At 42.6% G+C, this 22,024-nt stretch overlaps 2 protein-coding genes across 3 annotated transcripts; one reads left to right on the forward strand and one right to left on the reverse strand.

Annotated features, from left to right (window-relative positions):
- Positions 1-1,712: 1,712 nt before the first annotated feature.
- LOC123121598 (protein GAMETE EXPRESSED 2) lies at positions 1,713-7,136 on the forward strand. Its single transcript, XM_044541615.1, has 14 exons — positions 1,713-2,730; positions 2,824-3,150; positions 3,241-3,447; positions 3,527-3,667; positions 3,853-4,179; positions 4,268-4,392; positions 4,650-4,867; positions 4,958-5,185; positions 5,270-5,505; positions 5,665-5,903; positions 6,049-6,208; positions 6,296-6,459; positions 6,595-6,686; positions 6,824-7,136. Exons 1-14 carry the CDS (start codon positions 1,938-1,940, stop codon positions 6,927-6,929), a joined length of 3,363 nt encoding a protein of 1,120 aa, XP_044397550.1. The 5' UTR covers positions 1,713-1,937; the 3' UTR covers positions 6,930-7,136.
- A 116-nt stretch (positions 7,137-7,252) lies between these two features.
- On the reverse strand, positions 7,253-13,574 carry LOC123121599 (5'-nucleotidase domain-containing protein DDB_G0275467). 2 transcript variants are annotated; one of them, XM_044541617.1, is made up of 13 exons: positions 13,355-13,574; positions 13,094-13,246; positions 12,850-12,986; positions 12,594-12,743; positions 12,266-12,367; positions 11,623-11,787; positions 11,314-11,424; positions 10,812-10,909; positions 10,522-10,645; positions 10,032-10,121; positions 9,887-9,931; positions 7,863-8,183; positions 7,253-7,692 (listed from the first exon to the last, which is right to left on the reverse strand). In XM_044541617.1, exons 1-13 carry the CDS (start codon positions 13,437-13,439, stop codon positions 7,663-7,665), a joined length of 1,611 nt encoding a protein of 536 aa, XP_044397552.1. In that variant the 5' UTR covers positions 13,440-13,574; the 3' UTR covers positions 7,253-7,662. The 2 variants fall into 2 exon arrangements, with proteins under 2 accessions (XP_044397552.1, XP_044397551.1); XM_044541616.1 differs by having other exon boundaries at positions 13,094-13,554.
- Positions 13,575-22,024: the final 8,450 nt, after the last annotated feature.

Here is a 22,024-nt window from a genome sequence, read left to right on the forward strand (position 1 = left end):
TCCTGGATGTCGCATCACATGCAGCAACTAGAAACCACCCGTGTTAAAACAGGCATTGATGATGGTTCTACACATGTTATTATAATTTTGCTAGGTATGCTGCAAACCATATGTGAGGAATATCATATCACAATTGGTTTGTTTTGAAGTTATATTAAAATAACATATGTGAGTGTCACCAATAGTCTTATACGACCTGTAGGTGATAATTAAGGACATAAAAATGCAATACCATGTTTTTTGTGACAACCAAATTGGTTGAGACACTTGTGTATTAAATGTCAATTAATAGACAAGTATACAACACATAGGATAAGTCATACAAGAGTGCGGTATGTCAGAGTTGTTGCAAACCTGGTGTACTATATCAAACTTATCTGACTATGGCCTAAGGTTTGTTAAGTGTGGCTACCATTCGTAAAAAAAAATGTGACTATGAACCAAAGATTTTTTTCCCAAGGGTTCTGTACCATAGGGTGTTCATGATTGTTTGGTCGAATATATTGTATTGAAACATATAGAATATCTGTTTGTAGGAAAAATTTGTATAGAAGCCCTTTAGATCAAAGGCATGTGATGACCACAAAGACTACTCTGGAGTTTTCCTACACCACAATTTTTAGTTGTTTCTCGTGATAGATTGACCTATAACTTTCCTTTGTGACGTTTGTGCACCTTCTCTATATTCAAATTTGTGCCAAAACAGTGTGGAGCATTCAAAGAGCATGTTTTACAGGTACTTGTGTTTTGTTTCCCTATAGGAGGTCATGATATTCAAATCTTTCATTTTTTATATTCCTTTATTTTTTAAACCTACACCCCACAAATGTCATTCATAAAAGTTCTTGGAGGATATATATTTTTAGTGAAATATGACGATAAGAGGCCACTGGTTCATATAATTGGAGTTATCAATTTCTCCTGAAATATATTCATGTACCCTAACTTTCACGAAATGTATTCGCGTACCCTAAAAGGGTCCACTCGATTATGTAAATGAGATCAAAACTTCAATTTGTTTTCCTTCCATTAAGTCCAATGGTGTTCTCTATATATACATATATCTCCCTCACTCATTCTCTCCTTACTCACATAATATATATTCATGGAATACATTTTATATTCTATTGTAGATGTTCATTTTTTTATATACATTTGCTCAAACTTTACAAAGTTTGACTTAACAAAAAAAATAGCATGGGAAGATTTTGAATGGGAGGGAGTATTACTCCCAAATTTCTGGACAGGAACGTTTGGTCTATGGTCTATGAAAAAATAGTAATTAAATAAAATGTCAAAAGATTCTGAAAATATTTTTGAAATAAACTTGACCTTTCATTGTATTTGTAAAAAACACAAAAACAAAGAACCCCGTTGACATTTTTTCAAAAAAAAACAGCCAAAATAGTGTGAATAGTGACTTATAACAGCAATAAAAAACATTCCCTGAAGTCGACGCTGGTTTTTTATTTGTGAAAATTTATATACTAGTGCAAAAGAAAGTCAAGTTTATTCTAAAAAACTTCTAAACTTTTTTGATTTTTTTTAAATCCCTTATCAGGTGTATATACACCTAGGAACCGAAGGGCATTTCCCCAAATTTCTGCGTGTTTTCTGTGCACCATCCAAATGCATTACTTCTATAATTTCTACTTATGTCTTTTTTTAGGGGATACTTATGTCTTCAATATGCGTTGTGTGAGTGTCTATGTGGTGCTGTGAGTGTGTACGCGTCCGTTGTATGTTTGTTTGGACACAAGACAGACCAAGGCCAGTTCCCGCCCGTTCGCAGGCAGCACCAGCACGTCCGCAACGGCGGCGGTTGCCGCCTTGCAGATGCAGTTCCACGCCCCGCCGCATTCTTCTTCCCTCCACACGGCCGTCTCCAGCAACCGAAGAAACGGAAGTCATCCCACGTACAAAGCGGAAGGAAATCCATGGCGAACCGCGCCGCGCTCTCGCCACGCCCGATCCTAGCCTTCTCCCTCCTCCTGTGCCTGGCGCCGCTGCGCCCCACGGCCGCGCAGGAGCAATGGCCGCAATACCCCATCACGCCGCGACCGGCGTTCATGTTCAGATGGGTGGACGACAAGGGGTCGTTCCGGGCCGGCGACACCGCGACCGTCATGATCACGTCTTTCTACATCCCCGACGCCAACGTGTCCGAGGTGCGGCGCAAGGCGGCCTTCAAGGTCACCCTGCACGGCCACGGCGGCAAGGCCGGCAATAGCAGCTACCTCACCGACGTCGCCGTGCACCTCGAGGGCGACCTGCCGTCCTGGAACATCACCCTCGTCCCGCTGCGCGCCGGGGACTTCATCGCGCTCTTCGAGGAGGAGCGGTTCTTCCTCGGCGTGGACACGCTCAACTTCGCCGTGGCGGCCCGGGACGTGAACCCGTCCGCCTCCCTGGCCTCCTGGACGCACCTCGGCGGCGGCCGCGTCGCCGCCGGGTCCAAGGCGTTCGTGTCGGTCTTCCCCAGGGACGCGCTCGGCAACGGACTCCCGCGGGGAGCCGACATGCCCTTCGGCAACTGGTACTTCGCTGTGTCCTGGTCCTACGTCAACGGGACGCCCGTCGAGTTCTCGGGCCTCGAGTACAACGGCTGGACGGAGGACGGGTGCATGAGCATCGAGTTCGTGCCGACTTTCGCCGGGGACTTCCTGGTGCACGTTCATGCCGACAACACCAAACTGCGCGGCTCGCCATTGCCGTTCACAGTGAAGCCAGGTGCATTGTCCTCCCTCCTAACAACTTCTCAAAATCAAATGCATAGCTGGGTGGAAACCTAAGTAACCTGGCAATGTGGTCAACTTCTTGCAGGACTCATCGACATTGCGAAAAGCACGGCCGAGTGGAAGCATGGAGCGAACGCTGTGCAGATATTCTCCAAGCTGGAGATCTTCATAAACCAGAGGGATTCGTTTGGAAACCTTGTCCCGGGGATCCACCCATTCGATGCCGCGGTGGTTGAGAGCGCCTCAAGGCTGTCGGTCCCGGTAGGGGGTCTCCGGATCGAAGCTGTCGCCGAGGGAATTCAGCGGCTCTCCTTCGACGTCGTGGAGCCCGGGGAGTTTGTGCTCACAATCTTTGAAACTCACCTCAAGCAGAGGCTTTCTGATACGGTGTACGTGTATCATGTCTTTGTAGGTACTATGTTTGCTTCTTGTTTTTTCCTTCTGAGAAGACTATCTTGTATAGTTTCATAACTAACTAATGCTGATAAGTGGAAATTGTTAGGGTATTGCGACGGATCAAAAAGCATCGTTAATGGTTCTGGTTTATTGCAATCTGTTGCTGGCTCACCATCATCCTTCATGGTTTACCTGCTGGATCAGTATGGAAGCCCTTCTCCGATTGATGTCGAAATGCTGCGGGTGCAGATTCTGAGCAGGAATGGCCCGTCTGGTGTAAACCCAGTTATAGCACCTGTAAGAGAACCAAATGGTAAATGCTAGTATAAAACCATCTTTCCTAATTCCAGTTCAAAATTATTATTATACATTAACGCTGAATCCATCTACAGAGACGATATCCACGGATGGACAAACCAGTAATTTCAATGTTTCGTATACTCCTGAAATTGCCGGCGAGTATGAAATTTGGGTGTTGTGCGGGAACATAGCGCTGAATGATGGAAAACCCTATAACATGACAGTCTCACCAGGTTGTATGTTTCTCCTATATATGTGTCATCATTTTTAAGATAGTGGAAGAATAACACCGGGCTCTGAATTTGGAGATGCATAGATCCATCCTACTCACATAGTCATATTGGACGAACTCGAGGGCTGTTTCTGTCTTTCTGATGCTGATTGACCTCTGACTTTCAAGAGCATTTCCTTTTTGCAGGTGCAGTGGACACATCTTTATCAAGTGCTCCAATGTTTGATCCAAAAGCCAAAAGATCAGTCAGAAACAATGTCACTGTTCGACTCGTTGACTCATTCATGAACCCAGTGGTATCTCTGGAGCCAAAACTGAGGCTTCAGCTAACATCTGCAAATGTAACGGCCCCGATGAACGCGTCAAGCTTCACCGCGGGGGAATTTGTCAACAACAAAGATGGATCATATACTGCTCATTATGTGGCAAGATATCTTGGTTTATATGGCATGTGCATTCAATTTGACAGCAGGCAGCTGGCTCCTTGTCCATTCCAGGTCCTTGTTCTTCCCGGTAAAGTTTCCATTGCGCGGATGATATTCATTAATAAAAACATAAAAATGTCAAAGAGCGTTGGCTAACTGAAAATGCCTCCCTGCAGACGAGTACTTCTCTGAAGTTCGAGAAGATCACATTTCAGTCTGGGAGGATGAATCTGTTTCCTTTGATATCTTGTCAAATGACTACATTGCAGTAGGACTAGCTGACGTAGTTAATTTATCTTCAGTAAGTTTATTAAACCGCTTTTTTTAATTTAATTATGTAATGGTGTTCTTTCTACAGTTTATCTTTTGTAAACAGTTCTACTACACATTTAAACAAGGAAACTTGTCACAGACACAAGTATAGTTACACTGCCCAGATTTTGAAATGTCGTTGTTCAATCTTACAACAAGAGTGACATTTTCAGTTGTTTCATTGTGCCGTTACTTTCTTGTTTGATAACTCTAATCGCATGGTAAATTTGCTCCGTCTTATTTTAGCCACTCCATGGAGCGGTCCTACAGTACAATCCGGGCTATCGGTACACACCTTTTGAACGGTTTTTTGGGAATGACTCCTTTTCATACACAGTATCTGATAAGCATGGCAACGTTGTCAGTGGCACAGTGTTCATATCTGTTCTCTGCAGACCACCTCAGTTCACCTCTTTGCCCAAACAACTGCATGTGACAGAAGATATAATTGGCCCAAAGTTTGGGTAAGCTTCATTGCTTCAACTAAATGCTTTCTATTTTTTGGGCTTTTTCTTAGCTTTCTGAACTGACCACGCATTTCCATGTTTCGGCAGTGGGTTTCCGGGGATTGAAATGACATATTCAGACACATCAGAGAACATATCGGTTACAGTGAGAGCGCAGCACGGCAATGTTCTTCTTGCTCCGGTGCCAATGAAACTGCAACATCTATTAGATGATACGCTTTCAATCAGCAGGGTAGGCAGGTCTAGCCAAGCCTTGAAAATACAAGGGATGGTGGAGGAAATAAATGGAGCGCTAAAATATCTTCAGTATATCGGGTACTAGCCAAGAATCTGAATCTTGCTAGTATATTATACCAGGCCTGGCGTTACAAGAATCTCAAATCCTGACATCATTTGCAGAAATGAAGACTTCTACGGAGATGATGTTATAATGCTATATGCGAGGAACAGGAATGGTAGGCATCGTGATGAGTTACACGTCTCCGTGGAGCCGGTCAATGATCCTCCGGTTATACTGGCTCCGAAATCAATTTTCTTGGGTGGAAAAGAATCGAGAGATGGATATCAAATCTTTGACAAGCAGAGAGACCCATTTGAGTTCTCAATCGTCGAACCAGATCTTCGTTGGTACCCAGGTGCTTTGTCTTACTCTTTTGGTATGAAACCATGGTTTTAAAAATGGATCTTATCCTGCTAAATTATTTTGAGATGTAAAATGATGTTTCCTAGCCTGACAGATTTACATTGTTCTTAGCAGACAATTAAAGTAACTAAGAAATAACCTCATGTTGCAGGGAACAGGTCTCACCTTCTGCTAGTGCTCTCCTTGGAAGTTTTTGAAGGAACCTTGATGATGACATTGCCAGCCAGTCTCGTCGGCAGGGCGGAGCTCAAGACTGGTGGCAGTAACCAGTGGCAGTCGCTTCAGACCTATGTGGCCATTGCACATCACTTGGTCTTGAGAGGAACTGGCATCAGGCTCCGCTTGGATGTCGCTGACTGCAACAGCGCAATGCACCGGCTGTTTTACCAAGTAAACACCCCGTCTTCATGGACTCTTTTGGCGATTAATTCCTCATCCCATGATTTAATTCTCTTGGCTATCTAAGTGACCGATTGTCTGAAAGCTATAAATGGAGGTATTGAACCTAGAAAATATATGAGATTTTCTCTTGCAGGGTGGTCCAAGCCATGCCACAAGCTTATCCATCACCGTAAACGACCTGGGGAACTATGGGTGCTACCCAGATTGTTCAGAGATGATGTCAAGGCCATTGCAAGCGGAGAAGACTGTCCAGCTGAGCAAGAGGAAAGCAATGAACTCAACAAGAGCCATCTGTGAGTTTCTATGTGCTTGGTTTGGTGCTGTGGCTTGTGTGGCACACCATTCCTATCCTTGTATTTTTATACTGTGAATACTTTCAGTGACCGGATCGGCAATCGCAATCGAGATCCTGGCAATGCTGTGCCTTGGCGGGGTTCTCCTGTATTTCCTTGTGAAATGCATGTGTGCCCTGAGGATTGAACGAACAAGAGGCCGCCCCGGCAATGAAGTTCGCACATCAGAACGAACCGTGTCCCATCAACTTGTGAGTACATTTCTCTAATCCTCTTCGAAACATTCACCGCGCAGGTAGCATCTGCTCAATCATCACTCTGAGCTTCATCGTCTAAAAAGTCTCTGAGAAGATTTCTGTCGTTGTTCTTCTGCAACGTGAAAAAAGATGAGTTCGTCGCCCTCGGATGATGCTGGATATAGCTCTGCGCCTGCAGCGGTGCTCTCCTTGGGTGGAAACAGATCGGGTTTTAGGCAGCGGTAAGCAATGTTGATTTGCACTGTATTCGGGAGTTTGCAATGCGCATTTTAGGAACGGATATGAGTCTTAGACTCCAGCTGTAGCAGTTCGGAATGGATGAAAAAAAGGATCTAATTGATACACTTTGTGCCTTCAGGTCTTGTAGGTCATGCAAGCAGCAAGAACTGGAAATGCAGCAGTTATCTGGGATCAGAAATGATGGAAACCAAGATGATCAGCCTGTCGTAGACAAGGACAAGTAGAACCCTTGCATGGAATCCAAATTTTCTTCTGTGAACTCCAAACATAATAAGTCCTGAATCTTGTTCGTTCAATCCTCAGTGCTCACTGCAGAAAAAAAAAATGTTTGGTTTGGCAGGGGGCTGTTTATAGGGTAGGCTCATGAAACTGGCAATAACCTGCACACGCATATAAATCATGAAAGGTAGGTTTAGTACAAATTGCCATCACCAGATGTTTTCTATTTTTGTCTGTCGTGACAGTTCATTCTTACCAGTTCAAAATAATCTGGTAAGCACAGCATTGCATTGCAAGAGTAGATTGCTCAACATTGAGATAGTGTCAGTTACTTGCTGTTGGCAAAGATCACTGGATGGCAGTATAGGTGAATATTTTACATATCTTGAAAAACAACAGCAGATTTAATAAAATGAATATGCCAACATTTTTATTGACAACCATTACAGATGGTTGTTACGTTGCCTGGATGTATTTAGAAGACACGCATAGTTGAAACAATATTGTACAGCGATATTGTACAAAAGAATCGCCTACTCACTTGGAGACTGATTCTTAACGTCAGTCAAGAATAGGCACATCTTGATTTGCTCCCTGGCCTATTCAGTTGGATCCAATCTGTGTTGGTTTCTTCATAACCTAGCCGAATGCAGTGACAGTATGGACTCCCATGGCCACAAACAAAAACCACTGTGTAGTGCACTACCATGGCTCTCCACAAGAAATGGATACAGTGAACTATGAGGTGCTGAACAAACTCGCTGGCACCTAGAACAGGAAATGTTCAAGAAATCATTCTAAGATCAGCAGCATCTCAATTCATCAGTATATCAAAATAAATGAGATGTAACTGCCCAAAAAATCAAGCCAGTTATCTAAACATATATCAAAATAAACTGAACAGGTGAATACCACATAAGTGGGCGAATTTGAGCTACCTTTGCATTATGTGGCATGATCTTTATGTCGTGAGGTGGATGAAGCCATGATTCAGGGGCATATGACAAGAAGTTCTCGAGCTTGCTGGTGTAGATATCTGCATATTGATGAATGTGATAGGCAAATGATGATTCCTTTCCTGTGTCTGTAAGGAATGTTGCACCAAAAGAACTATTAAACAGATCTCGCATGCCAGATCGACATTGACGCCTTTCTGCATTCAACTCATCAAGCAATGTTCTGTAAACTTGGCCTTTCTCGGTGCTAACCACAGTTGCATGAACCTTCCCAAGTAGATCATGTATTATACCTAATTTTGCCTGCAGTGTAGGATAAATTTCAGGCAATTTGATAAAGCACCAGTATGAAGTGGATGGAATAACATGGACTACGAAATTGTATAATTAATACTAGAATAAATTAGCATACTAATGAATAAAAATAGTACTGCCATCTTTCTGATGGACCAAGGGCGACACTGCAACTGGTTGTCTCTGTGCCATGTTTAGAGGATATGTACCAGTAGGAGTGCAGGATAGACCTTTAGGATTTACCTCCACACTCCCCAAGTGCCATATGAAACTTCAGGCAGCTGTTATAACTTCCACAAATACCTACTGCCTAAGAAAGCCTCCTAAACATTTACCATAATGAAAACCTCCTAAACATAATTCCACAAGTTGATACAGTCAACCCTATTAGTTTTACTGATAGATATTCATTAGTTGTCTTCTTAGTTCTGATGCCAGATTCAAAATATTTGGTGTAAATTTGGAAGGGAACAACTGTTATTTGCAACTGCAAATGATAATAACAGCAGTGCTAAGTTTGAAGAACTGATGATGAATTAGAGGACATCACATACTAGAATGTAGGATCCGTTCCATACTAGGATCTAACTGCTAATCTATGTGAAATAGACACTTGCATATACCTACTATTTTGCAGACCAGGTAACAAAATTATTGAGATATGATATTTACCATCTTATCTAGATACTATGTGTAAAGAGATGATAATTAGGATCTGTATTACTTCAGATTTTTTTTATCCAAATGGCTTAAAGTTTTCCTTTATTTAATCCAGCCAGGAATTGTACTGACTATTTTACGCTTACTTACGAAGCCTTTTATCCCAAACAAGTTGGGGTAGGCTAGATATGAAACCCTTTCACGAGGACTTCCCAGGAGGTCACCCATCCTAGTACTACTCTCGCCCAAATGGGTTTCATACCCAAAAGACTGGCTAGTTTTTACGTTGGCTCGCCAAGCCTATCACAACCCTTAGATATGAAACCCTTTCACGAGGACTTCCCAGGAGGTCACCCATCCTATTATTACTCTCGCTCAAATGGGTTTCACACCTATGGGACTGGCTAGTTTTTACGTTGGCTCGCCAAGCCTATCACAACCCTCCTCCTTTACCCGGGCTTGGGACCGGCTATGCCTAGAAGACATAGGACTATTGGCCCTTCAAAATACTTTTTTCTAAGCAGGAGAGAGAAAAATGAAACCAGTTCGGTACAGAGCTTGACAAAGATTACAACAGGTCATGGGTGAACAAGTACCGCATGCCTGGAGAATGGTAAAAGAGCAATCTACTATACAGCTGTGATGTGTCTTAGTTCTTTGGGGCAATTACCGCATTGGAAAGGGCCAGATGGTGTAAGAAAGGCTGAAGAGGAGAGATCTTAGGAGAAAGATGACACTATGGACTGGCTGACTAGGTAGGGATCTTCATGCCTAATGCCAACGATTACAATAGCCCTTCATAGCTAGAGGCTCTCCTAATTATAGACAGGTCAGTCTATTAATAACAATCCTAAAATATGAACTAGTGAGATAAGATACCAGCTAATATGAAGAGTTGACGAACAAGTTGCTGTTGCCGCTAGCTCGAGCAACTGAGGCTGCTTTCCATGGTGCATGGCCCCTAATGGGCTAGACTAACATGCGCATGACAGTAGCAACGCTGTTGAAAGAGAAACTCAGTTACATATTCTACAGGCATATTACATACAGACCTGTTGGAACCGGTAGCTGTCACCATTCTGGATTCCTATTTCATCCTGAAGTCAAGCCGTAAAATCTTATTATGTTAGATTGCTGGAAAAAAGATAGTGCTGCTTATACGTCACGGACTACTGCCATATGCAATCTTGCACCTACCTCAAGTTCACGAATTACGGCAGCTGTTCGCCAACCAGCTTTGGAAGGCCCTCTCAAGTCGCTGAAAAGATGATCACCAAAGTATATCACCTAACACATGTTCAAAAAAGACCTTAGATGATATACTTGTGTCATATGTGAAGAACGTCCACAAGTCAGTATTGAGTAAACATGTGTTAGTGTGAAAGGGATCAGGTTATTGATGGTGGCCTCTGCAATAACTTTACAATATGATAAGGTTGTGGCATTACCTAATTAGATTAAGCATGAAACATAGTAAAAAGACTAAAAATGCAACAGATGAACCTATATCGTGTGACAGCTTCCACTATGCAGTACGCAAATCACAAATCACCATTAAAATGCGCAAATGTATGAAAAATATTGTGTTGATTTAACATGAAAAACAATGTCACTCTAGACAGAAAAGTTTAAGCTGGGTGAACATATATAGAGGAAATTGATACTTCTTCAGATTCAAAACACCAACCTCTGGGCCTCTCCACTTTGTAATCTGCAGAAAGGATTTTAAACATCCATGGTAATAGACTTCATTTGGCAGAAACTTGTCAACTGCAGTAAATGCTAAGGTGTCCTTTTCAGTGTCATACACCCTATAGATAGCCAGGAAACTTAATTAGGAATCCAGAATGGGAGTAGAATGATTGTGCAGAACATGTAACAACTTGCATCAATATGCAGCCTACTAAGACCTACTAGTACTTTGCTAAGGATAAAATGAATATTTTTCTTTAGTGGTTTAGAAATGTTCCACAGAACCTGAATGGGTGGTCTGAATTATAGAAACTTGGTTTATTTGCCTGCGCAATCACAACGTCAAAAAGCTCCCTCCAGGAATTCCCATCAAAATGCTGGTCCTGCTCAACCAACCAATGGACAGGTAAAGTTGACAATATGTGAATGGAGAAGAAGAATGGCCAAAGGAAGAAATCACACATGATACCCTTCATATTTGGAACAACCGTCTCATGAGAAAAATTACGAGAATGGCAGAACAAAATATACGACAACTACGATGTAGTAGTAAAACAAGCTATTAAAGAAACATGGAAACAAATGAAGAATTTGCATGCAGAAAATTTGCTTGACAGTTTCACAATCACAACTATGCTTCAATGGGTCAAGGCAGCATAAAAATCTCTTCTATTGAACAGAAATATTGGATATCAAATTCTCAACTTCAACTAGAATTATTTTTCGTTTTAATGGTAAACTATGCATGGAGAAAGCACAAGAAAACATATTTAAATATAGAAAGGACCTCTAGCAAATAACTCATCCCTCCATCCACAAAGTAGAAAGGTGAGTTGGTAAGAAGAAACAGCTTTTTCCCCTTCTCTCGTAGGGTCTTTAAGAAACGAAACACCTGGCTCTGCAAGTCAGAAGACGAAATGAGGCAATGGTTTTAAAGTTGCATTGATAAAAAAAAAAACATGACCACATAAAAGAATGTCACAAGACGAGAAACAGTATCAGGTTAAAGCGTTAGTGAGCAAGATTTTAGCTAAAAACAAGAGGAGGGGGGGGGGGGCAGTATTCGAATGCCATTATCAAATGCAGTACTGCTTACATTTTTTAACAGAAATTTCTGAGGCTCTGAAAGAACTTTTCTGTGAACTAAACCACTTCTGTGGACATGCTGAATCGCTTGGTTTACATCCTCGTATACATAAGGAGCATCAAACTCCAGCTTGGCATCTACGAAGTGCTGAACAATATCTGCAATGAGGCATGCCTGTAGAAATGAGTGTGTTTTTATTGTCAGAAACAGTTATTAAGCTGTGCATAGTATATGAAGCTATAACTGAGTGCAGGATAACTCTCGGTGTTTTATAAACGACCTAGGGCCGATCACTGTGGAATATATCTTTGCAAGGGAGGTGAGCACTCAGAATGACATGCACAATTATCTTCCCAACGAGAATTATCAGACACATCCAAAACTGTGTATGAATATCCTACAGTTAAAACATCCATCATCTATACATCAAGCATTAACTACATGGGAATATTGTGTGTGCACTACTTAGTCCAGATATGTGTACTGACCAGTGATAGTGCTTTGCTAGTTCAAAAGTATATCATGTGTGCACGCTACTTAACTCAAGCTATGTGTAACGACTACTGATAGTGCTTTACTACTTCAAAAAAATGATATAAAAAGAAGTGAACAAAATGAATATGAGAGCAGGCTTGGATCAATTCAAAATTACCTCGCTAAAACAGAAGACATCCATCAGCCCAACAAGCTGACGAGCTTGATCTCTTCCGATATGTCTTGTGCCGTAGAGTTCTTTTATCTCAGTTGAACTTAGCTGGTCAACAAACACCCAGGTAAGATTTTCCAACACCAGGACGAACATATATCACCAACAGACAATGTTCATTTGTCTGCATTTAACTTCAAAATCACCAAATGTCCAAGCTTGAATTCAACAATTTAACCAGCGCAAGGCAACCAATCACATATGGAATGGCCACATTAGTGAGAACCTACATTTTACATGTGAATACTCATAGAAAGTTTAGTGAACTCCTCACCTTTCGTCTTCCAAAGAAGCAGCCATCGGGTTCAATAGAACCGAAGAAATCAAGCTTCAGAAGGCACCCTTTTAGTTTGTCATAGTAAAGGCCCCTGACAGGAAAGCTACTGTCGTAGTCGTACTGCAAGCAACTCTCTGGATACTTCAGCTGCACAGAGAATCACCACCATTCAGGCACTCACAGCACACATACCCCCAGTTCACCAATCAAGCAATGCAATAAAAAGAACATCAAGAACGGGGAACAGCCAAACCTCATTGACCAAGTGCTTCTTGGCGAGATCATAGATCAAGCACTGCAGGTGGTCGGAGTAGTGGGACAGAGTGTAGTCATAGTCAAACCCATAGACTTGCAGGTCATCCAGCTTGACGTTCTTGTTCACATAAATGCCTGGAGCCCCGCGAACCCAACCAGCAAAATCAGTAACCATTTTAAGACATTATAATAAAGCAACAAGACAGGGGCACACGGTGGTCGGGAGGAGCGAACGCCCAGACCTTGCGGGTCCATCTTGGGCATGTCCTTGATGGCGGCCGGGATGCTGAGGTAGTTGCGCTTGGCGTCCTCGAACTCGCGGCGGATGCGCTCGATCTCGTCCTCGCCGGCGCCCGACCCCAGCGTCGAGGAGAGCGTGCTCAGGCCTCGGAGACCTGGAACAAGAAGAGAACACCCAGTCACCGGGTTGTAAAGCCTCATCCCGCGGAGCGGCATTACGTCGAACGGGCTGAAGGCAAGAGCGCGGTGACGGGCAGGCTGACCTCGCCGGCACCGCGGCACCGTCCCGATAAGCGCCGAGAAGAGGCGGCATGAGGCGAGGAGGCGGAGACGCGCGGCCGGCGCCATCTCGGTCGGTCGGCCGTTCGACGGCGAGGGGAGAGGAGGGGAGGAGACAGCGAGCCAGTAAGGCGGGAGAAGGCTGGTTTTCCTGTGGGCGGTGAAAAGTGACACGGTGCGGTGCCACCACTGACATGCGGGACCAGGGGCACGGAGCGAGATAGCTCGTGTCGGCCACGTGGGCACGGGGCTTTTCTCGGTGCTTTTTTTTTTTTGAGAATCCGCTTTTCTCGGTGCTGTGCAAAGCCCGAACCCGCCCCACACTTTCCGACGCAAGGCCCGTGACCGTGAAAGCTAAAACAACGGAAAGTAGCCACTGCTCTCGGGTGTACTACACCCGAGTTTGAAAAAAAGAATGAAGAACGTGAACCTTTTGAACATTGATGATTTTGTTTTTGCTTTTAGTGAGAGCTCCTCCGGTTGTTTTTTTTGGCTGAAAATTTGCAAGAAGCTCGAACATTTGATAAGATTTGATGTTTCAAATTTTCAGATTTTTTTTGTGATTTTGTGATCAGATTTTTTTACCAAACTCGAGAGTAGTGGCTACTTTCCTTTACTCTCGGTGTAATTTAACGTAGCCACTGCTCTTGGGTGTACTACAACCGAGTTTGAAAAATAAGATAAAAAAATTGATCGAACAAAATCTGAAAATTTAATACATCAAATGTTCGAGCTCCTCATAATTTTTCAGCCAAAAATAACATATGTGGAGCTCTTGCTAAAAAAATAAAAACAATGCTCAAAGTGCACACTTTGAGCATTGTTTTTTTACAGAGAGCTCCTCAAATGTTGGCTGAAATTTTGCAATATGCTCGAACATTTGATATAATTTGATGTCTCAGATTTTCAGATTTCTTGGATTTTGTTTGATCATGTTTTCTCATATATATTTTCCAAATGAGGGTGTAGTATACCCTAGAGTAGAACATCCACTCTCCTAAAAGAAGTCCAAAAGAGAGTGTCCGTCCTGCCAACACGCTTCTAACCCAACTGTGCGCTTGAACAATTTCTCATATCGTGCATGAATGTAACTACAGGGTAACACGCGCGCCGTTCTTTGGTCATGGAATTAATTTTACTTTTCTCCCAAGAGTTATTATGGTAATTCACACTCCAAGCATATGGCGCGGATGTCCTGGGATTGCCCATGTAGGTGTATCCTTTCGATTTGGAGAAGGTTTCGTCTTGTTTTTTATGTTTTATTTTATTTTCATATTTATATTGGTTTTCATTTCATATTTTAATATTCATGAATATTTTTCAAAACTATGACTATTTTCGAAATTTCAGAAAATCATTAAAATTCTTGAACCTTTTTCAAATTAAGAAATGTTTTCTTCAAAATTGTGAACATTTTAAAATATTCCATGAATATTTTTCCATATTCATGGACATTTTCTAAATTTACAAGCATTTTTTAAAAAGCAATGCAAATTATTCAAATTCATGACTATTTTTAAAAAATCACTAAAATTATAAGTCATGAACTTTTTCTAGAATTCATTAATATATTTTCCATGTTCGTGAAGAATTTTTAGTTTTATGAACATTTTTAAATTCATTTATACTTCATAAGAAAATTGAACACTTTGGAAATTCCCAAAAAAAATCCTTGATTTTTTTAAGTGTTCTAATAGAGATATCATTTCTGATACTGTCATTTGCAGAACCACGACCTGACCAAACTCTTATAGACATGGCCTACTTAGAATAAAGAAATTAAGCTCTCCCTGACCTCTATTCCTATGTATTTTAGTAACTGTAAGGAGTTTATAATGGCTAAAAAAGTCTAGAACATAGGTTTTCTTTAGAAAAACACGACATAGTTGCCGACGTTCTCAAATACATACGTACACTCAATCTTATAAATGCATGCACAGTCTACACCAATGAGCCCCTCCGATGGACTATGGTTGTGCATCGCTTTTGGGGACGTTGCCTCCAACTAGAAGAATATTCCACCTTTACGAGACACCAAATGGTTAAATATGTGGTTTGGTATTTGATGGGCTAGGAGTGTCACTGCCCTCCTACCTATCCAGCCACAAGTTAGTCTCGGTCTAGAATATACTTGAGGGAGCTACTTTAAAGCATTATGTAAATATAGGAATTTCCTTAAACTCCAAATAGTAGCTAATCCACAATCACGCACGGTAGTTTCCTATGGGTCGGCCCATGTAGGTTTATCTTCTCTCTAGGGCCTTTCCGAGGCCGGTTTTTCTTTATTTCTTTGCTTAGTTTTTTCGTTTGTTTGGTCTTTCAATTTTTCGTTTAATTTTCCAAATGATGAACTTTAAAAAAAAAATCATTTTTAAAGGTTACGTTTTTATATTGCATGAACATTTTTTAAACCTATCAAAAAAAATAAATTCCTGAACATTTTAAATTCAAAAAATTGATAAATTCACGAACATTTAAAAATTCTTGAGTTTTTGTTAATTTAGTAATGATTTTTATGCGTGCAATTTTTTACAAAAAATCATGAATATGTTTTAAATCCGTGATCTTTTAAAAGTAAATGAAATTTCTTTAAATTTATTAACTTACCTAAAATCATTAACATTTGGAAATTCCTAAATTATTTTTAGAAATTTTCTTAAAATTTGTGAACTTTTCTAAATTTTGCGACGATTTTTTGGAAAAAATAAATATAGGATTTTTCATCTATAAAAAAACTGTTTTTTTTTGTAAACCAATACATGCTGGCAAGCACGTCATCAGCGGCCAGCTAGTGACTTAGGGGGCTGTGGCCTGCCTAGGGTGTGCTCGAGCACTGACGACGCTTCAGACGTGTGAAGCACCGAATAGGTGCTCCCGTAAACATATGGTCTTATTTATGTTATATATGCACTACTTTTTGAGATGATCTTACGAAGTTTTATTCAACCGTCGTCACGTTTACAGGGACGAAAAGGAAGATCCTCAGGCTGACCCAACCAAACATGGCGGCCAGGCTCTAAAGTCAACGCATGCTTTGCTAAACTATGAGCTTCAAAGTTTGAACTCCTAAATTCATGGACTATATTGCAAGAAGTAAGAACTACTAAATGTTGCTTGATCTCCAGGATAATAGGACCGTAGGTAGCCGCACCTCCCTTCTTGATCTCATCCTCCACAGCCTTACAATCTGATTTGATGTGGATGTGCTGCAAATTTAGATCCTCGGCTAGAGCGAGGGCCTCTCTGACGGCTAAGGCTTCTAGAGTAGTTGAGTCATCTAACGGCTAAGGCTTCTAGAGTAGTTGAGTCATCAATTTTGGTGAAGAAAATTGTCGAGGCACTCAAAAATACAACCAAATGATCTCTGGAGATAGCACCCACTGCTCCAAACATACCACCTCGTCCGACTGTTGCGTCCACGTTGAACTTGGAGAAACTCGACGGTGGTGCTGACCAATGTGATGATCGGGCCGCTGTTGCATTCGAAATAACGCTGTTGGGTGTAATCACTTGCGGCTCTCACAAGTACGATGTAATAAAACCATGGGTTGCAAAAGGACTCTGAAATATACCTTCATGTACTGTTTTTCTGCGAGTACCCTATATAGCCCGAAGAGTCACTACTAGTATGACAAGATCTTCTGTTTGCATAACGTCATGCATGGTAAACAACATCTCTTCGCACTATCCTCTTGTACTAAACTTAGCTGATTGATGGCTGGTTCCGAAGAAAGAGGCTAGGTGATACGCGACAGGGGACAGCTAAGGAGGGCGTGCCTCCAAGTATCGTGCGCCTCACACAAGCTACATGTTGTTTCAGTTGCCATATTTCTACGCTGCAAAACCTCTCCAGAGGGTATAGAATGTCGTGCCAAACGGTAGATAAAAACTCGAAGTTTCAACGGGACATTAATCTTCCATATAGAACTCCACTCCTTGGCTTCTTCCTTAGTATGGGACGAACCCTTCTAACCAGTTCTCTCTACGTGTGTACTATGGGAGGTCTTCCTATGAGCTAGGGGCAGGTCCCACTCTACACCCTATCTCAGCTTTACCACTTCAGCTCAACACCACCTTTCACTACTAGGGAAAACCTTATACACAGAACCTTAGCAACAGCGCGGTACAAAAAGAGGCGCTACTACTAATTTTCAGTAGCGCGGGTTCAAAACAAGCGCTACTGCTACTCAGTTACTCAGTTAGCAGTAGCGCGGCCTAGTGCAACCGCGCTGCTAGTAAAATCGACCGATAGTATCCACCAACACAGGTTTAGCAGCAGAGCGCTGTCGCGACCGGCGCTACTGCTAAAGTAATAGTAGTAGCGTGCTTCCCTGTCGCTACTGCTAATTTTGAAACTGGCCACATTGCGGGCCCCGCTTAGCAGTAGCGCTTGTGCAGGAAGCGCGCTGTTGCTATGTTCTTATCAGTAGGGCGCTTTACGGCCCGTGCTACCGCTAAGACGCAGCATAATACCACCTTTTCCCTCCCCCTCTCCCTCCCCCATCTCCTCCCTTCCTCACTTTCCCCTACCTCCCACCTCATCTCTCCCTCACTTTGCTTCTTTCTCAATACTTCTCCCCTCATTACTCTCCCTCTTCTACCTGAAGGAAATATGCCCTAGAGGCAATAATAAAGTTATTATTTATTTTCTTATTTCATGATAAATGTTTATTATTCATGCTAGTATTAACCAGAAACTTAATACATGTGTGAATACATAGAAAAACAGAGTGTCACTAGTATGCCTCTATTTTGACTAGCTCGTTAATCAAAGATGGTTAAGTTTCCTAGCCATTGACATGTGTTGTCATTTGAGGAACGGGATCACATCATTAGAGAATGATGTGATTGACTTGTCCTAGTCCGTTAGCTTAGCACTTGATCATTTAGTTTGTTGCTATTGCTTTCTTCATGACTTATACATGTTCCTATGACTATGAGATTATGCAACTCCCGAATACCGGAGGAACACTTTGTGTGCTACCAAACGTCACAACGTAACTAGGTGATCATAAAGGTGCTCTACAGGTGTCTTCGATGGTGTTTGTTGAGTTGGCATAGATCGAGATCAGGATTTGTCACTCCGATTGTCGGAGAGGTATCCCTGGGCCCTCTCGGTAATGCACATCACTATAAGCCTTGCAAGCAATGTGACTAATGAGTTAGTTGCGGGATGATGTATTACGGAACGAGTAAAGAGACTTGCCGGTAACGAGATTGAACTAGGTATTGAGATACCGACGATCGAATCTCGGGCAAGTAACATACCGATGACAAAGGGAACAGTGTATGTTGTTATGCAGTTTGACCGATAAAGATCTTCGTAGAATATGTAGGAGCCAATATGAGCATCCAGGTTCCGCTATTGGTTATTGACCGGAGATGAGTCTCGGTCATGTCTACATAGTTCTCGAACCCGTAGGGTCCGCACGCTTAACGTTCGGTGACGATCGGTATTATGAGTTTATGTGTTTTAATGTACCGAAGGTTGTTTGGAGTCCCGGATGAGATCAGGGACATGACGAGGAGTCTTGAAATGTTCGAGACGTAAAGATCGATATACTTGAAGGCTATATTCGGACATCGGAAAGGTTCTGAGTGGTTCGAGTATTTATTGGAGTACCGGAGAGTTACGGGAATTCGCCGGGGAGTATATGGGCCTTATTGAGAAAGAGAGGGGCTGCCTAGGGCAGGCCGCGCGCCCCCCAAGGCCTAGTCCGAATTGGACTAGGGGGAGGGGCTGCGCCCCCTCCTCCCTTCTCTTCTCTCTTCCCCTTCCTTCTCTCCTACTCCTACTACTTGGAAGGGGGGAATCCTACTCCCGGTGGGAGTAGGACTCCCCAGGGCGCGCCATAGTAGAGGGTCGGCCCTCCCCCTCCTCCACTCCTTTATATACGGGGGAGGGGCACCCCATAGACACACAAGTTGATCGTTGATCTCTTAGCCGTGTGCGGTGCCCCCTCCACCATAATCCACCTCGGTCATATCATAGCGGTGCTTAGGCGAAGCCCTGCATCGGTAACTTCATCATCACCGTCACCACGCCGTCGTGCTGGCGAAACTCTCCCTCGACACTCTGCTGGATCGTGAGTTCGTGGGACGTCATCGAGCTGAACGTGTGCTGAACTCTGAGGTGCCGTGCGTTCGGTACTTGGATCGGTCGGATCGTGAAGACGTACGACTGCATCAACCATGTTGATAAAACGCTTCCACTTACGGTCTACGAGGGTACGTGGACAATACTCTCCCGCTCGTTGCTATGCATCACCATGATCTTGCGTGTGCGTAGGATTTTTTTTGAAATTACTACGTTCCTCAATAGTTTCATCAGAGCCAGGTTTATGCGTAGATGTTATATGCACGAGTAGAACACAAGTGAGTTGTGGGCGATACTAGTCATACTGCTTACCAGCATGTCATACTTTGATTCAGCGGTATTGTTGGATGAAGTGGCCCGGACCGACATTACGCGTACGCTTACGCGAGACTGGTTCTACCGACGTGCTTTGCACACAGGTGGCCGACGGGTATCAGTTTCTCCAACTTTAGTTGAATCGAGTGTGGCTACGCCCGGTCCTTGTGAAGGTTAAAACAGCACATACTTGACAAAATATCGTTGTGGTTTTGATGCGTAGGTAAGAATGGTTCTTGCTCAGCCCGTAGCAGCCACGTAAAACTTGCAACAACAAAGTAGAGGACGTCTAACTTGTTTTTGCAGGGCATGTTGTGATGTGATATGGTCAAGACATGATGCTAAATTTTATTATATGAGATGATCATGTTTTGTAACAGAGTTATCGGCAACTGGCAGGAGCCATATGGTTGTCGCTTTATTGTATGCAATGCAATCGCCCTGTAATTATTTTTACTTTATCACTAAGCGGTAGTGATAGTCGTAGAAACAATAGTTGGCGAGACGACAATGATGCTACGATGAAGATCAAGGTGTCATGCCGGTGACGATGGTGATCATGACGGTGCTTTGGAGATGGAGATGAAAGGCACAAGATGATGATGGCCATAACAGGAGAACACTTATATTGATTGCATGTGATGTTTATCCTTTATGCATCTTATTTTGCTTAGTACGACTGTAGCATTATAAGATGATCCCTTACTAAATTTCAAGGTATAAGTGTTCTCCCTGAGTATGCACCATTGCAACAGTTCTTCGTGCTGAGACACCACGTGATGATCGGGTGTGATAAGCTCGACGTTCACAAAAAATGGGTGCAAGCCAGTTTTGCACACGCAGAATACTCGGGTTAAACTTGACGAGCCTAGCATATGCAGATATGGCCTCGGAACACTGAGACCGAAAGGTCGAGCGTGAATCATATAGTAGATATGATCAACATAGTGATGTTCACCATTGAAAACTACTCCATCTCACGTGATGATCGGACATGGTTTAGTTGATTTGGATCACGTGATCACTTAGATGATTAGAGGGATGTCAATCTAAGTGGGAGTTCTAAAGTAATATGATTAATTGAACTTTAATTTATCATGAACTTAGTCCTGATAGTATTTGCATATCTATGTTGTAGATCAATAGCTCACGATGTAATTCCCCATTTATTTTTGATATGTTCCTAGAGAAAAATAAGTTGAAAGATGTTAGTAGCAAAGATGCAGACTAGCTCCGTGATCTGAGGATTATCCTCATTGCTGCACAGAAGTATTATGTCCTTGATGCACCGCTAGGTGACAGAACTATTGCAGGAGCAGATGCAGACGTTATGAACGTTTTGACAAAAGCTTGATATGATGACTACTTGATAGTTTAGTGCACCATACTTTACGGCTTAGAACCGGGACTTCAAAAATGTTTTGAACGCCACGGAGCATATAAGATGTTCCAAGAGTTGAAATTGGTATTTTATACTCATGCGCGTGTCGAGAGATATGAGACCTCTCACAGTACTTTGCCTAAAAGATGGAGGAGAATAGCTCAACCAGTGAGCATGTGCCCAGATTGTCTGGGTACTACAATTGCTTGAATCAAGTGGGAGTTAATCTTCCAGATAAGATAGTAATTGACAAAGTTCTCTAGTCACTATCATCAAGTTACCACTACTAGGGAAAAGCCTAGCAGCAGCGCGGGTTCTAGGTATATTAGTAGCGCGGGGACCGGCGCTACTAATAAGGCGCTACAGCTAACCCTTAGCAGCAGCGCGTGCGTGCCCGCGCTACTGCTATACAAGTGTAGCAGCAGCGTGCTTCGTGCAAGCTCGCTACTGCTAATAGCTCTGGCACGCTTTGGCTGGACGCGCTACTGCTACTGTCACGCTGCTGCTAACTCTTCTCCATTCGCTACTGCTAATTTTAGTAGTTTTTGTTCTTTTTTCTGTATATTTGTTTTGTATTTGAACAGGCTTTATACAAGAATCTTTAGCAGATACAAATGTCATCATGATACACATACAAATGGCTGCGAGGCCATAAATGTAATCATAGCATATACATACAAATAGTCTCATCATAATCATCATCCAACACAAAGTGGTATCTCGTCATCATCTGAAAATAGCGATACATGCAAGTCTCGAATACTTGCAACTACAACGTCATCCATCTAAACAATGATATACGCGAGAAGTGCTATCACTATGAGTGATACTGGAACTATGCAGTACATGAGGCGGCGGTCA

This window comes from Triticum aestivum, chromosome 5D (genome assembly GCF_018294505.1).
Source record: "Triticum aestivum cultivar Chinese Spring chromosome 5D, IWGSC CS RefSeq v2.1, whole genome shotgun sequence".
Taxonomy (NCBI): Eukaryota; Viridiplantae; Streptophyta; class Magnoliopsida; order Poales; family Poaceae; genus Triticum; species Triticum aestivum.